The 17,053-nt window shown below is 43.5% G+C and overlaps 1 protein-coding gene across 2 annotated transcripts in view; it reads left to right on the top strand.

Annotated features, from left to right (window-relative positions):
* The window catches only part of BDH1 (3-hydroxybutyrate dehydrogenase 1), a 65,665-nt gene extending 49,006 nt beyond the window's left edge, over positions 1-16,659 (top strand). For both annotated transcript variants that reach the window (XM_086944272.1, XM_086944273.1), the window contains exons 6-7: positions 5,082-5,234; positions 13,559-16,659. In XM_086944272.1, coding sequence (XP_086800398.1) covers positions 5,082-5,234; positions 13,559-14,028 — 623 coding nt within the window. In that variant the 3' untranslated portion in view covers positions 14,029-16,659. The remainder of the gene's footprint in view (positions 1-5,081; positions 5,235-13,558) is intronic.
* Positions 16,660-17,053: the final 394 nt, after the last annotated feature.

The raw sequence follows: 17,053 nt of genomic DNA, 5'->3' as shown, positions 1-17,053 counted from the left end.
AAAGCGCCACTCGTGGCTATCCGGTCGCACGAGCCCGGGAGAAAGTCACATGTTCAGGCCATCTGCGATTGAGCATGGGGAGGATAAAGGGACTAGGTTAGTCCAGCTGAAAAGTTACCTTCGCAATTCGGCCCTTGGTTCTATTTGCGTAGGAGGGGCCATGAGGCACAAGTGAGCGTTGCAGACAGTCATTGATGTAACACAAAGAGTAAGCCTGGTGTCTCGAATGGTCGTCGCTGAAGGGCAAAGGTCCTGTTGTCATCGCAAGCGGACAGGCAAGTACCTCGGCACCACAGCATCGACTGCCTGCGAAGAGCGACGCTGTGAAGTTAGGATGACAAAACTTTGTGTTGGGGGCTGTGTGACCAACTAGGTTTTGGCACTAACTGGCCCATTTGCAGTCACAAAGAACCTAAGAATTCATCCTCTGTGAGGCCAAACCAAGGGTCCAGGATCTGAGAGTTACCACTTGGGTCCAGGGGCTTGCTTCAGCTGGATCTGGGTGCTGGCTCAGATGTTTGGGAGCCTGTTATGCTTCTGTGGATCTGAACAGGAGGTCAGCAGACTAGCTCTCGAAATCACTTGGGGAGTCTCGGTTTGAGGTGCAAATCAAATCCCTCTGACTCAGGCAAGTGGACAGCAGTGCAGCAATCAAGCCAGAGAGCAGTCCAGCAGGTCAGTAGTCCAGCAGGTCAGTAGTCCAGCAAGGCAGCAGTCTAGCAAGGCAGCAGTCCAGCAGGGAAGTCTCCACAAGTCCAGAAGTGTACTGAAGAGTTGGTGTCTGAGGTCCCATATTTCTACCAGGTACCTCATGTGAAATGGGTGAGGGTTCTAGAGGTTTCTCTTTGCTCAGTTTTCTGCCTTCCCTGCCCTGGCTCCAGACTAACCACTGGGGGTATGCAGCCGTTTGTGTGGAGGAAGGACACAGCCTATTCAAGTGTAAGTAGGGTTGTGCCCAGCTCCACCTCCACATCCTGACAGTGATGTCCCATCCAGCTACACCTAAGCTTTCTATTGTGTGTAGCTGTCTAGGAGGAAAAAAACAAAGCCCGACTATCGGGATACCCCTAGTCGCGTGACCCAGAGACAGGCTGTAGGCACTAAATGGCTAAGGCAGGAAATTGCCAACTTTCTAAAAATGGCTTTTTCAGTATTGTAACTTACCCTGAGAGAGGATTTTCCACTTCAATTCCAAAGATGCCAAACATGAACTGGTTACCTGCTCCCATTTTCAAATTGTTACTCATTAAATGTAATAAGGTAACTCCAATGTTGTCCTATGGTAGAGGCAGGCCTTGCACTAGTGAAAAACGAATGTAAGAGTTTTTCACTGCCAAGTCATATAATACTTAAAAGTACATGTCCTACGTTTTAGATACACTGCACCCTGGCCTCTTGGCTGCCCAGGGCCTTCCCTAGGGATGATTTATATATACCATAAAGGGAGATTTGGGCCTCGCAGGCAAGTTTCTTTTTCCAGGTCGAAATGTCAGTTGAAAACTGCACACACAGGCTGCAATAGCAGACCTGAGACCTGTTTAAAGGGCTACTTGAGTAGGTGATGCAATCAGTGCTGCCGGTCTACTAGTAGCATTTAATTTATAGGCCTTGGGCACACATAGCACAGGTTTACTAGGGATGTATGAGTAAAGTATGTCAATTGGGTGTACAAGCCAATTATACCATTTTGTAAGGAGAGCGCACAAGCAGATTATTAGCACTGGTTAGCAGCGGTAAAGTGTGTAGAGTCCTTTAGCCAGCAAAAACGAAGTCTGCAAAACAGGAGGTTTGTACTCAAAAAGTTAGAGGGGGGGGGGACCACCACAAGGATGCCAGGTCTAACACTAATCTATCTCATTCAGTATTCCCCACCATTTTCATTGCGACGAGAATATTGTTTTGCTCTGTGACTAAACTAGCATGCAGTGCGCAATGTGTCTATTGTATTGACATTTTTGTAAACATTTTTACACTGTTAAAGATAGGTGCTAAATCCATTGATTTCTTAACATTACTAAAATAAATTCATTAATATTATGAAGAACTTGCAGAATTATTGAATTCCCTTAGAAAAGAAAGCAGATGTATCTTTTCCTGTGTCAAATTCTTTCACTGAGCAGGAGTATTTGAAATGGAACTTTCACAGTGTGCACAGAATTCTTTTGATAAACGTGCACATTTCTTCCAAATGTGTGCTGCACATTTTAGCAATATGCAGAATTAGTTTGCATGATATGCAGCATTTGAAAAGAAACGCACCCTTAAGTGTTTAGAATTGTAAATAGCCCCTGGAGAGTAACTGCTGTAAGCACATTTTAAAGCAATGCTTGTTAGGTCTCGCCACCTATCAATGCGCATGTGCATTGAGCGGAGCGAGAATTCAAGTGCTCAAAATCCTCGTGAAACCAAGGGCTTTTTGGTGCGGTTTTCTTTGAGTTCACGTGAATCACGTGACCAAACAAGCACGCGCATCAGCCTCCCTCCCTCCCTCCTAATTGCATTTTTTCAGGCCGCCACCACATCAAAGGGCTTCTCCCAGCGTGCGCTCTGCGGCTTCTCCTCCCCTAATTATTCATGGCTGGCCGGTCACATGTAGCTGAAATTCAAGCGTCTCCTTGAAAGTTATTTTGAATTCCTTTGCAAACACTTCGTTTTAAACAGGAAGATTTGTGGCAGATGCTGGAATTCCCAAGTTTCATTTCCAACCTCCGCCTACCGTTCCCTCCTTTCTTTACAGCAAATCTTGCGCTAAGTGCTGTACACGGGATCCTGTACAAAGCAGCTGTGTTTCTCGCATAATAAAGCCTGATAAATCAGCCTGATAAAACCATGTAATTCATCAGCTGTAGCACACTTTAGATTTTAACAAAAACGAATTTGCAAAGGTTAACTGTCCACCTTTCTGATGCTTGTTTTCCTCACATTCATTTGATGATGGTCTCTGTAGTAGTCGTATCTAATTTTATCTCCCTCGTTCTTCTCAAAGATACTCTACCACCCCCACATTGTAATCACTTTATCTCCCCTCCCACCGGGAGCCCCATTCACTCTAGCCCTCTTTCAACCTCACGCTGGCTCTTGTGTTTCCACCCCCCCTCTAACCTAGAGGCCTCTGTCTGGGGCTTCCAGTATGACAGCAGCCTACCACCGATGCCAGCATAGATTCTGCCACCTGGCAGGTCCATGCAACGTGCAGCCAGCGGCAAGAAAGGGGCATTTTTCGGCAGCATTCATGACGCTCTCAGGTGTCTGCAGTCAAGCCGTTGTGTGACCCAGAGCTATGCATTGTTGTCACGGTGCCAGGCCAATCTATCTCTGTGCCAGTGTGAGGGGCAGTAGGGCTTAGGGGATGTCTGCCACATTGCCATGTCAACACGAGTTATTGTGCAAAGACGCATGGCACCCTCTGTCTCTATGCCAGGGCACATGGCATCTTGTGCCTCTATGCCAGGGCACAAGGCACAACCACGCGCATTGTGCCCAGCTTTCATTTCCCACCAGACACTTCATGCGCGCCCACCACCTCTGCTGGCAAACGCATGGAGTTCACCAGGGTGCACACCCCCTCACCCCCATATGCTCGATCGCAAATCTCCCTCCCACCCTTCCTTCCATGTCCGCTTTTCTTTGAAGTTTCAGCCCGAGCTTTCACCCGCTCCTCTCCACCCCCTTCCTTTAATGGCCCACCCCCTTCGTTTAATGGCCCTCCCCCTCCCCCAGCTCAGAGCGCGCAACGCTTGTTATTTTCTATGCTTTGCTCCTTCGTTCACTTTGTCTCTCTTTTTTCCCTTCCCTCTTACACCCGTCCCCATTTACCTGGGCAATTGCCTTTATTTTCCTCACATTCATTTGATGATGGTCTCTGTCGTCGTCGTTTCTAATTTTATCTCCCTCGTTCTTCTCAAGGATACTCTACCACCCCCACATTGTAATCGCTTTCTCTCCCCTCCCACCGCGAGCCCCATTCACTCTAGCCCTCTTTCCACCTCACGCTGGCTCTTGTGTTTCCACCTCCCCAGAGTGCTGCAGGCTCTGCCGTGTCTCCTCGCCTACCCCGGCCTAACCTAGAGGCCTCTGTCTGGGGCTTCCAGTATGACAGCAGCCTTCCACCGATGCCAGCATAGATTCTGCCACCTGGCAGGCCCATGCAACATGCAGCCAGCTGGCAAGAAAGGGGCATTTTTCAGCAGCATTTATAACACTCTCAGGTGTCTGCAGTCAAGCCGTTGTGTGACCCAGAGCTATGCATTGTTGTCATGGTGCCAGGCCAATCTATCTCTGTGCCAGTGTGAGGGGCAGTAGGGCTTAGGGGATGTCTGCCACATTGCCATGTCAACACGAGTCATTGTGCAAAGACGCATGGCACCCTCTGTCTCTATGCTGAACACCAAGTACTTCGCAAAATAAAAGGGATGGGTGAGGGGTTGTAGCCGTCCGGCGAGTACATCACAATCCCACAGCTCCAGGCGGTCAAGGCTGCTTTTTTGTGGTCTTGCAGGATTGATAATCATTAGTTTCCTTGTTTGGTTGTCGTATGAGAATAGGTCACCAGAGACAAGTAAACTTAGTCCTTGCACTGCAACCGTTCCTTAAAGAATCCTGAGACGTTTGAGTCCCTTGCACGCATTGGCCACGCAATATCAGTGATCTTCACCACCATTACGTATGCTTTTTTCATTTTCTCACTCCTTGATCTTATTATCAAACACGATAATGTGAAACTGATTATCACCTTATACAGAAAGGAAATACTTTGCTCAAATACCACACAAACCCTGATAAAAGGCTACCCTGTGGGTAGTTTAACAGGCCTCAACTCAGTTGCATAAACATTTTTCAGTTTTACATTATGTCTTCTTGGTTATAAATAAGGTAACAAAAATGCTTTTAACACTTTTTTTTATTATAACTTTATGGCATGCCTCACAGCAGCCAAGCTGCTCTAGAACATAGCTTACATACATTGCCAAAGCCAATAGCTCTGGCAAAAACGTACCATTGCCATTATAAATTACAATCACTTTTATTTAAGTATTAATTATTTAAAAAAATTAAAAGCTATTGTTATTTTTTTGTTTTAGGATTGTGGGGTGTGGTGAACAACGCCGGAATTTCCACTTTTGGAGAAGTGGAGTTCACAAGCATGGAAACCTATAAGGAGGTGGCAGAAGTCAATTTGTGGGGCACCGTCCGCGTCACAAAAGCGTGCCTTCCGCTCCTGCGCAGGGCCAAAGGTGAGTGATGTGGAGGCGTGATGACATGTCAAGCAGAGCAGTATCTCCAAATGCGATACAGCTGTGCCTGATCATAACTCAACCAGTGTTCCTGCGCCCAGTTTTCAAACACCTGACCTTATTTTACCGGCTGGTAATTTTGGCCTTTAAAACTGCATAATGCTTTGGCTAAAGCAGTCAAGCTTTGTCCCCTGTGCGACCCTGACTTTTTTTCTCCTAGCAACTAATCTTCTCCTATCTTCCCATCTCTACTCCTTTCCACCCACCCCACACATAAGCCAGGCACACATGTACCATCTGCTAAGGGCAGGTGGTAAAAATGTGATCTAAACCACTCAGAAAGGGGATACCATGGCGAACCTTTCACGGTAAATCTGTGTCCACACAGTCCTTATTCAGTGCTTAATTTGAGCCAGTGGTTTCCGGTGCTCGGCACTGGCACTTAATTGTCAAGACCAGCACTTGTGACAGTCTGCCACAAGGTGGCCTATCTGGCTAATTTAGAGATGACCACAACAACAGTTAATTATTAATTCAATATACATTTAAAATGACTAGTACCTGTTTCTAAGCCATTCTTATAGCTTTGAGTGGCTGGAATAATCTGATTTGTCACACTTGTAGGAGTGTGATGGTTAGTAGTTGTGTTGTTGGTATCATTGGCAGCATGGCAGGGGTAATGTGCGGTGCAAGCTGCAGTGGCCTCATGACAAGAGCCATGGCACTTATTATTATTATTTACAAATTAAGCACTGTCCTTACCCTTTCTGAGGGGGTTTAACTGGTCATTGCAAGATACTGGCATAGAGTTGCCACATGTTAACGATCATTACATGTCTGAGTTTGCACCCTGCCAGTACTGTGTAGCTCCTTGGCAGCGCTTTGTTCTGGGATTCAGGTGGGTTAATGAGCAGACGTGCTGGGAATTGGCTGGTGAACATCCAATTCCCAATGTGCTACTTTAACAACAGACTTGAAATCACTTTGTTGCTTGTGTAGTGCACACTATAAACTGATTTGTTTTTAAATTCTACTTCCAATTATAACTGTTTGGGTTGAATGAAGAGGAAAAGGACGAGTAAGTTGTTTGGGATAGTGTCTGGATTATTTTATAAGTAAGTGGAACTGACATAACCCCCTCCCCACTCAAATAAATCTGCACTCTGTTTTGGAACAATTCAAAGAATAGTTCAATGCTTCAAATGTGTTGAAACCGAGAGATCTCTTGCATGATGTTGCAAGTGTGCACCCCTCCCCCCTCGACCTGATTTACAAAAAATCAAATCAGTGGCTGGGTGTTTTGACCTTTGTTTTGGCATCATTTGTGTACACTCAGGACTGCTTCTATTATGACCTTGAGAGTCTGAGCAGGGCTTTGTGGTGTGGACAGAGCACCCTTGCAAGCATGACTCTCCGCTCGACTCGCCGGATTACTAAAGGCTGATAGTGGTGGCAGTGTATTAGTTGATGTCAGTACAAGTCTTTCTCCTCCACCATTTCCTATGGAAGGGTAGGCCTATTTACATTATCGGTGCAAATGTTCTGCCCAGTCTTCCGTAAGGGGTTCCTTCGATAACTTCCATGTGTATCGAGGTGGTGCATGTATGTAGAATTGGTGTGCATGGTAGGATGGATTGGGAATGCTTGGCTAATGATTTACTCTGAGCTCAGTAGAATCCATGTTCTTGGAGTTCCACAAAAAATGCTGCTGAAACTGGAGGTTGGAAGTAGGCTGGCAGACTAGCATTGTGTATAGTTAACATTCCTGAAGCGTTTGTGAAGAGTTAGTTCCCAAGGTGTGGTTGGGGGTGGAGACAGCACTCTCTTTAGATTTGCAGCAACTGTCAGTCTTTCACTGTTTTTCCCTTGTATCCTTTCCACTTTTAACACTATTAGATTGTTAGAAAGGCAGCGGTTTCCTTAGAAGTGCAAGGTTATCCTTTTGAAAGCGCCTGTCATTTTGATCCCCTGGATTTGCTGACCCAAAAAGGTTAATAGATGAGAAATGATGGTGTAGAAAGTGACAGCTAAACCATCAAAGGCAATGGTGTTCACTTTAGCCAGTGCTATATTTGACCTTGATGGCCTACAAAAATGGGTCTGGGCATTCCGCACCACTCTGCACAGCACCACAGGTGTGACATTGTTTCACTTCATGTTTGGGACCTTACCTACAGAGTGGTTATCATTGTACAAAGTAGCAATCACAGACCTTTGTATAGTAAAGGAATAATACGTGAGAGCTAGCACCATAAGAGTCTCCACTCTCTGTGTGAAGGAATATGTCTAAAAGCCTGGGGTTGCACTCAAGGTATGTAGTGCAAGGTGGAGAAGTGTGGCTCAATGGTTAGAGCGGCAGACCCTGATGCAGAGGTCTAGCCCGGGACCAGGGTTCAATTCCCCGCCTCGGCGGGTCTTGGGCTCAAAAATTCCACTGACCTGATAATTCTCGCCTCGGTGCCTATTCCAATCATGGAGTCCCACTCTGCAACTCTGGGCAATTGCTTGCTTAAACTCCTAAACGGCCCCCACAACGCTAAGGATGCCTGGCCTCCACCTTGGGGGTGCCCAGGAGTGGACGCCTCACAGGGAAAGCCAGGATGGGTTCCACAGCGGTATTCGTACAAGCGCCTTGAGACCCTTGCGGGTGAGTAGTGCGCTATACAAGTATCAATTTACAATTTACATTTTTCTGAAAGTTCTTGTCTGTGTGTAAAGGATCTGTGGAAGAATGCAGTGGTACTAAACAGTGGAGAGGTGTGGTGGAGAGGTGTGGTTTATGTTAAAGATATGTAACTAGGAAGTATAGGTAGGGCTATAATGAATTAAGCCAGTTTCACATGATGGGATTTTAATATTTTTCAGGACTGAATGAGTCGAGGTAACTGGGTATTTAGATATCCTATCAAACAGGATATACACCTATTGTGGGAATCCCCTAAACCAGGGCATGTCATTAGGGGTATTTAGATATCCTATCAAACAGGATATACACCTATTGTGGGAATCCCCTAAACCAGGGCATGTCATTAGGAAACCTCAATTGGCTTGTTTGGCTTTCAAGTAAGCTAACACTCAAAGTATCTGGAATGGACACAAGTGGCATAAATGTCAAATGCCCAGTGTAGGCTGTGGTGTGCCTTGACACCATGTGGGTTTAGAAACAGTAAGACTTCACTCTGCAGGCCAAGCTGAAGTACCAATATGTGAGACTAAACATGCTCTTGCCATGTTTTAGCATTTTGATAATATTGGATATGTTCTCCGGTCTTGAAGCGAGCAACGCAAGGTCTAAGTACATATTGTTCCGAAGAGTAACATGGGACTCGTGCAATGGTGCATGTTTCAGTAGTTACAGTACTCAAAATTCCCGCTACCTCTCCAGATATCAGATTTGCCTTGACAAAGTGTACGTGTGTTATAAATTATATATTTGTGTATCATGTTCTAGGGACCAGGCACAAACTCCACATTCATAACATTATAGAACAGAATACTAAATTATTGGGGAAATTCTTATAGAACCAACATCACAGACATGATTTCCAGCAAGGATGTTAATGTATTCTCCATGAACTGGGTGTTACCAGCCTAGGGTTCACTGGGTCCATCTGAAAGAATGGGTGTGAGTGTTCCTGTTGGGAAAGAAGGAGCACCATGTGGGTTTAGAAACAGTAAAACTTCACTCTGGCATGGTGAGCAAAAAAAGATGGATTTAGGCCCAGATCTCTGTACTGGAGTGAATGTATGACATTGTTGTTTTCGACCTTGTGAAAAGTACACTTTTTGCTGGAGTCCTCAGGAGACAACTTCCCACCGGAAATCTGTGTAGGTATTACATTTATTTTCTACATCCTGCAAGAGACCGTATTTTTGCTTAAATGCATTTTTGAAACTCAGCTGCTACCAGAGGTAACCCCAGTATTTCTCATATTAACCCACTTTTACTTCTTAGGCACTACGTTGTTGCCTCTAATTAACAATTTGATTCCCTACACCTTGCCCATGTGTTTAAAGTCTTTGCTTAAATAAGACGTGTTTGTTGTGGAGAGTGGGTGTTTCTCAAACAGTGTTAGGAGTAATCTGGCAGTTTTCATGGAAGATCAGGATTCTGTGGAAACATCTGGATGTAGGTGTAAGGCCTTGTCCAAGGTGCTCAGGGAAGTAGATGGTTACTGGGGCAATATTCATGGTGTGTACTGTTGTTAATTTTTGGTGTCCCATGGTCTCTGGTACTATCACACTCCATTTAGACAACCCAGTTGCCCCCTGTGCAGACTGGAATAAGCAGGGGTATTCTAGGTAAGCATGCAAGGCCCGTGTAAGAGGATGGCAATAGGAGTGGAACCGAGATACAAGATGCTACAGTAATAACATACATTAACCAAATTATATAATCAGATCTACATATTGGAGAAGGATAGATTTGTATTTATAAATTGGACATAAAAATCAATTAAAATGTTGAACAATTATACGAAATATAAGGTTTTGGGAGCAGAGATGTACCCCTCCCCCAAATTGTGTTATGGAACTTAGCAGCAAAGGTCCTGCAATTCAGATAACATGGGCATCTCTGGGCAGTGTTAGACTATGATGACAGGCTTTTTATTTCTCAGTTATCCTCCGAAGCCATTGGCTCACATTCTTTTTATCATGACTTTGTTTACATTCCCCAGGTGAGTGGAACAAGGATATCAGTCTGAATGCTGACGTGTATCAGATATGCTGCTGTAGGTGTGCCCTTTGCAAAAAACACAGTTGATGGACAGAATGTAGAACAATGTCATACATTCACCCCAGTACAAGGATCTGGGCCTAAATCCATCATTTCTTTGCACTCCACACCACCCTGGGTTAGACACTGGCTATATGCAAATCAGCTCTGACCCTGTGCCCCATGGGAACAGTCCAGTCCGAACTACAAAAGCCATGTCTTTCCCAGACCGGAATCAAGCATCCAAGGACCGGTTTCTGGCTATCAGCCTTCTTCAGCCTGGATAGCTTGACTCCAGTGGTGTGGAGAGCCTGGGACTCACATCTGAGTATACCCAGTAGGTTTGCCCGTAGCAGCTGTAGATGCAGTGGTGGGCAAATTCATTTGATTCCAGCCCAGAAAACTAAGAAATATGCAAAAAATGTCACAGAAAATGCTTTAAACACCCATAATCATACCACCAAAATACAATTATTAACTTTGGATGCCAAAATACTGGGACCCAAGTCAAGTCTACAGTGTACAGATAAGAAGGCCTTGTACATAAGTGGTGGAGATATGGGGGACATGGGCATAGTTTAACAGAAGACCAATCCAACTCAACTCAAAGGGGACATTGAGAAATGAGCAACACTGGTGAAGCAAATTGACTATCCAACACATGAGCTCCTCCCACCAGTAGCACCAAATCTTAGAGGCTTGTATCTCATGAATATCTGAGAAAACATTTCAGGTAACTGGGAAACACCCACAGCAACTCAGAGACCATGATTAAGGGTTTTAGGGTTAGTCATGTCTTTAAACAGTGAATTCTCAGAATCCCTAGGAACTACACATATAGTTTAAAGACCTCTGAAATTAGGGCAACTGACCTCACCTAATGGGTCATAAATTTGGGACAGAGGGTGAAAGGGGGATTCTCTTTGTCTCTCTCAGCCTAGAAAAGAGATGATTCCGGGTCCCAGAAAATTGAGTAATTGCATAGGACAGCCGGTGGCATGGGATACATTAGGGCCACACAATGTTACATAGTATTTGGACTTAAATACTTACTTGCAAAGAAAATATCGATATTTCCGGCTGGGCTGCAAGGTCTTTATATCTCCTTGGTGACTCACTTCACTACAGTCACTTCAGTCGTCCGGGTCTTGCTCGTTGTCTTCTTGGTTATGGATAAGCTTCAATTCATAACATATATTCTTCTTCATGGGATTCCCCCAAAGTCCTAGGTTTGTCGTACACCTTGGGTAAAACAGCACTTTCTATACTCCATTTCGTGGTCAAAGGACCCTCTATCTACTTGCACCAGAGCTTCTCAAAAGGGCTCCAGATGAAAGCAGGCTACTGGCTGAAGAAGGCTAGTAACTGGCAGCAAGTGATGACCGAACAAGTCCAGGTGCTAGACTCCAGAATCTTATCCTCAACCAAAAGTGACAGTATATTTCCAAGATATCTTCCCAGTTTTACACAAACGTGGAGACTGGCAGCCACAAACTAGTGAAAATGTGGATTCTAAGGAAATCAGCAAATACCTCCTGATTAGGGGATTTTCAGGAGGTTTTTCTAGAGCAGAAGTGGAAAGTCACAGATGACTTAAAGAAATGGATCTAGCCTCCTATTGGTAAGAACTCTTAAGCTTGTCTCGGATTATCACCGGGAAAATCTTTCAGAAGAGCTGCCATGTATCACAATTAGTTTGGTCAATCTTTTGTGTTCAGGAAGGGCTCAGAACTGAAATGCATATTGCAGACAGAAACCAGACATGGGTCAAACTGTTACATTTTTCCTCAGATGCAGACTGGTGGCTGCTACAAGATAGAGAAGTCTGGATTTCCGTGCCTATACGGGGAGCCATCATTTTCAGTTTTGTCTGACGTTCTCACAGAAGACGTTAATACGGTCCATACTGTACTTGATCCCTATGTACCCAACATCTAAAGACAAACATCGAACACAAGCTCATGGTTAAAGAAAGAGCGGCAATTACGAGATGCCAGATGGATTTTATTCGGAGGGGGTAAAATAGAGTGTTCCCTTTGCTAGTATCTCACCAGCAACCATCGACCAGACTACTACTGCTGCGGAGGGGACTAGTTACGCTATAATAGCGGTGAGGGACACTTTTGGTGCTCCTTTAGACCAACCCACAAACAACAAATAACCATGTGGAACCCCTTAGCTGGGCTTACATTATATTAGTGGTCTATGGGGGAAAAAGACACTGCCGGCTAGAAAGTCAAACAAAAGGACAGGACAGCACATCTGTCTTCACTAAATGAGGAGCATTTTCCCTAAAGCAAACTAGGATGGAATGCTCCCCTGTGGGGATGCTTTTCCAGTGAGCTTAAGGCAGGCTGCAAAGTTTTAAGGAGCCTTTCTTGTGTTGTGGTGTTTATCCTATTTATCTATACAATTAGACTTTCTTGTTTTGTTCCTGTGTAGGCAATTCACACATATGGTGGAGGCCAGCATAGATTATCGATGAAATGGAAACACATTGCTTGCCAGATATATTCTATTCCTCAACTCTTGGTGTTTTACTTCCATATCATCAGGTCCTTTCCATACAGTGGCTAAAAGTATTGATTTACAAGTCATTGATTTCTTCATATTCTATCTGTTGCAGACCTTGAGAGGGGCAGTAACACTTTAGGTGGATTTGAGCAATAAGATTTCAGAATGCCAGCGCATCGTGAGTTAGTTCATGTTCTGACCATAAGCTGTGGCTAAAGTCAGGCTTTCGTCATTTTGCTAGAAGGAGTAACATACAGAGGATTTCTCATCTCTTTGAGATGTAAAGCCTTTGCTACATTTTCAAAGATATAATTTAAATGGGTATAGTTGATAGCAAGTCCACAATCTTTTTAAAGGGACCTCCTCGTTGGATATCTGCCGATAATTTTGTTCCCACACTTTGTGGGTAGCAGTTCTGCTTTATGTGATAGTTCTTGCATGCATTGATTTGCCATCCGTCTTAAGACTCACTGTTGTAATAGAAGGAAGACCAGTGGCTGTAGTGTTGGTTGTAAGAAGGTTTATTAGATCTTTGTTACAAGTAGGTAAGTAGACAGCTAAGCCCGACCAGGAGCAGCATCCTGCTACTCAGCCATATCTCCAACTGCCACTCCAGGCGGGTAACATCCTTTACCACAAATCTTTTACAATGCGGTACCGTTACTACGCAGGTTTTACAACGAAAGTCATTACAACAACTTGCGCTGGAAGGCGCTGTAGGATAGGGAATAGTTTAATTTACTATCCAACACCTTCCCTACTATCCACGGGGACTGGAGTTGGAATAGTAAATTAAACTATTCCACTATCCAGCACCCCCCAACTTGCGGTGTAAAACCTGCGTTGTAACGATACGCGTGGTAATACCACGCGTTGTAACGACATACATCCCTCCAATCCCACACACACACTCTACATTCTAGATGACCTCACACACTGGCTGAGCAGCAGGGACCTGGAACGCGGGGGAGGGGATGTATTAAGATAGAACACTCACATCTTCCACATGCAAGGATGTTTGAGAACTTTAACTTTTGTAATGAATTTATAGATATTTAAAAAAAAATCTTTTCTTCATTCTCTTTCCTCCCAGGACGCGTGGTGAACATCAGCAGTATGTTAGGCCGAATGGCGAATCCGGCCCGGTCCCCCTACTGCATCACCAAGTTTGGGGTGGAAGCTTTCTCGGATTGCCTGCGCTACGAGATGCATCCCAGAGGTGTCAAAGTCAGCATTGTAGAACCTGGAAACTTCATAGCGGCCACAAGCCTCTACAGCCCGGAGCGGATTAAAGCAATAGCGGACAAGATGTGGGAGGACCTCCCGGAAGTCGTCCGCCAAGATTATGGAAGAAAATATTTCGAAGAGAAAATTGCCAAAATGGAAACGTATTGTAATAGTGGCTCGGCAGACACATCTTCTGTAATCAATGCTATCACCCACGCATTAACCTCTTCCTCACCCTATACCCGCTATCACCCGATGGATTACTACTGGTGGCTCCGTATGCAAATCATGACACACATGCCCGGTGCCATTTCTGACAGAATTTATATTTATTAGTACTGTGGGGCATTGACTGCCTGACAGCATTTGATTTTCAGGGCATTGTGCAGGATTTATCTGTTTTCATCATTTTACATCAGTGGGTAGGCCAGTTTGATTGTTTTACAATAATATGGGGAATTATAACTATTGTGTGGGACAATTGCATTTCTAAGCACAGTCTATTTAATATCTTAGGTTTCCCTGTTTCTATTTGTAGGGCCAGATTTTCAGACATTTTCATTCCCCAAAGTTTCAGTTAGGTATAAAATAAAAAAAAGTCATTTTTCATTATAAAATAGGTGTGCAAACTTTTAGGGAAGCAAATGGAACTTAAACTTCCAAACTCGGCCTAATGTTTGGGAAACGGGTAAAGAAATTGGAGTTCTCCGAGAGAAGACTGGAAGTTAGCACTTCTAATTTGGGAGCACTTGTTAATATTCACAAAAGTTCCCAATGCAATTTTCAAGTCTAAATGCATGCTGGAAACTACTCCAACATGCAGTCATGGAGAAGTAAAGAACCTTGGAAAGTTAGATGTAAATCTGTATAGTCAAGGTAAGTAAGGGAAGGCATTTTTGCACATTTACGTTGATACTGTTTTCATTACACATATATTTCTTTTTTTATCTTCAAAACTCAGGTCGTAATGCACGACTTCTATCCATGGCCAGTTTTACCTGTTGCACTTTTTTTGGCAAATGTATTGATGTTTTTGACATATACCTTTATATTGAAACCATCCTGTTGTTGCCATGCTACCGCTACCTGACTTGTGTCCGTGGCGGATACAAACTCTTCCATTTGCCATTACTCATAGGCACTCTGTTTTTACAACAGGAGATAAGGGCTGATGGGCTCCAGCTATATTAACCTGAATCCTTTGGAGACTATCTCTAATCAAAATGGAGACAAGTTCTCCCTAGCAGGACTTTTCTTTTCCCTTGTTAGTATCTCACATGTGTACAGTACCGAAAATCACAGTGAAGACGTCTCTTTCTCTCACTATTCCTAATTCAGAAGAACTGGATGACCAGGCTTCTCTTTTATAGGAACTTTGTAGTCCACTGTTCTCGAAATGGCTAGAATTCCACATTGTTCACAATTGTCTTATATACTCGAGGTGTCTCAGCGGTAAGACAATTTTAATAGAATAGCTGCTGTAGCAAAATTAGAATGAACAGAATGCGGTCGATAGCCTATCTCGATTTGGGGGAGAAAAATCCTGAAACATCTACTTGAACTCGAAAAATATTCCCAGCAAAAACAATTGAGGAAAACCCTCTCACTAAAACTTTCGTACAGATACCTCCACCTATAGGATAAACTTTACAATAGTTGACAAACTTGCAACTACATAAAGTAGCAAAGTTTCTTAACACAACTTTGCAAGCATAAATTTAATTTTGCATGCCTCTACCCTACACCAGAGCTCCCAGTAAAACATTTTACTTAAATAGCAAGAGCTGGTAAGATTCAAGAAGAGTGGATTGCATGAACCCTATTTGAGATATGCAGATAGTATCTAAAAAGGCTCGAGCACTCTTAGGCGAAGGGTGAAACAGGCTAGATTGGAGGGTGCATCTCCTGCAAGATTTAGATGAGCAGCAGATTAGTGAAAGGTCCTTATTTAATTAATACATATTTCTGTGGGAGAAAAAACCTTAGCCATACCGACCCCAAGAGAATTTGTCAGTCATTATTGAGTCTTTCTGTAAGTTTGGGGTAATGGGGTAGCTGTTAAGTATCACTCACACATTTCTTTTCCAGGCTACTAATGGACAGGGACACCATTTTCTTGGTAAAAGATGCCCTCAGGTTAACTCTATCCTTGCTGCTCTCTTTTAAAAATAAAAAACTTTTCAATTTGATGGGTTTTTTTTGGGAGTGCCAAATCTGGACCATCAATGGACCACTTGCAACCCCTCTCTGGACTGGGTAATTTTTCAATCATATGTTTATGATATGAAGAAGATACTGTATTTGTTACTCGTTTGATGAAATAGAACCTTATTTTTTAACAAAATCCGAATTTTGGATTGCAAGCACAACTTATTTATAAACTGGTCCCCAAAATAAAGGGCTCTTATTCAAAGGGCAGGGGGCTTTCTGCACTAGGGGTCACTTTTGGTGAGCATGAGTGGAGGTACAGCTTATCTTGGGGGGGGGGGGGGCACCTTTTACTTGGTTGCTGGTTTAAGATATCCTTAGATCCTCGCAAACCTTTGATTGGCCTTTTGGAACACTAACTTTGTAGCCATTGCATTCCTAGAGTTGAACAGTACTGAATACTTGTTCATGTGTCTGCCTGCTCAGTTGCAGGTTTTTGCAGGTGAACACTGCATTGCACTTTTACTCAAACATGAAGGCTCTAGATTGGAATTTTAATCATGGTTGTCAACTTGAAATACATATTTTACATATCAAGCAGTCATTCATTTGACATAATTGCACAACAATTTATTTTGGCCACTGATTTCAGTGGTAAATTACAAAGACCTCCTTTTCAATGTTTGGAGAGGAGGAAATTTGTAATCCGAATGTTATTGTTTGGTACCGGGCTAAGAACAATTCTTTCACTTGAATTTGATGTAACTATGAAGAGAATTTGTCATGAATTAACATTAAAATGAATAATGAAAAGATCAACTCTCCGTCTGGTGGTCGTTTTACATTCAGCAAGAAACCAGTTAAAGTTTGATCATGAATATTGGAGATTTGGTGGAATGGTGCCTGTTTTCACACAGTATCAATTTATTTTCAGTTTAAGCGTAGAATTGGATTTCACAAATATGAAATCATCCATCCAACACAAGTATTCTTGCTAATAGAAATATGTGTGATATATTTCTGTAGTGTTCTAGACTTTGTTGACCCAGTATTCATAGGTTATGTGTTTTCTTTTCCCTAATGTTGTTTGCTATTCCTCTTTGTATGTTATATTTCTCTTCTGTTGCTTGCCAGGCTATGATTCCTCTTTGTATGATTCGGTTGAGTGTTATCTTTGTACATTTTATTTCTCTTCTGCTGTGTGCTGGCTATG

This window comes from Lissotriton vulgaris, chromosome 11 (genome assembly GCF_964263255.1).
Source record: "Lissotriton vulgaris chromosome 11, aLisVul1.2, whole genome shotgun sequence".
NCBI lineage: Eukaryota > Metazoa > Chordata > Amphibia > Caudata > Salamandridae > Lissotriton > Lissotriton vulgaris.
Note: the sequence above shows the minus strand (reverse complement) of the source record. Positions and strands in the feature narration are given on the sequence as shown.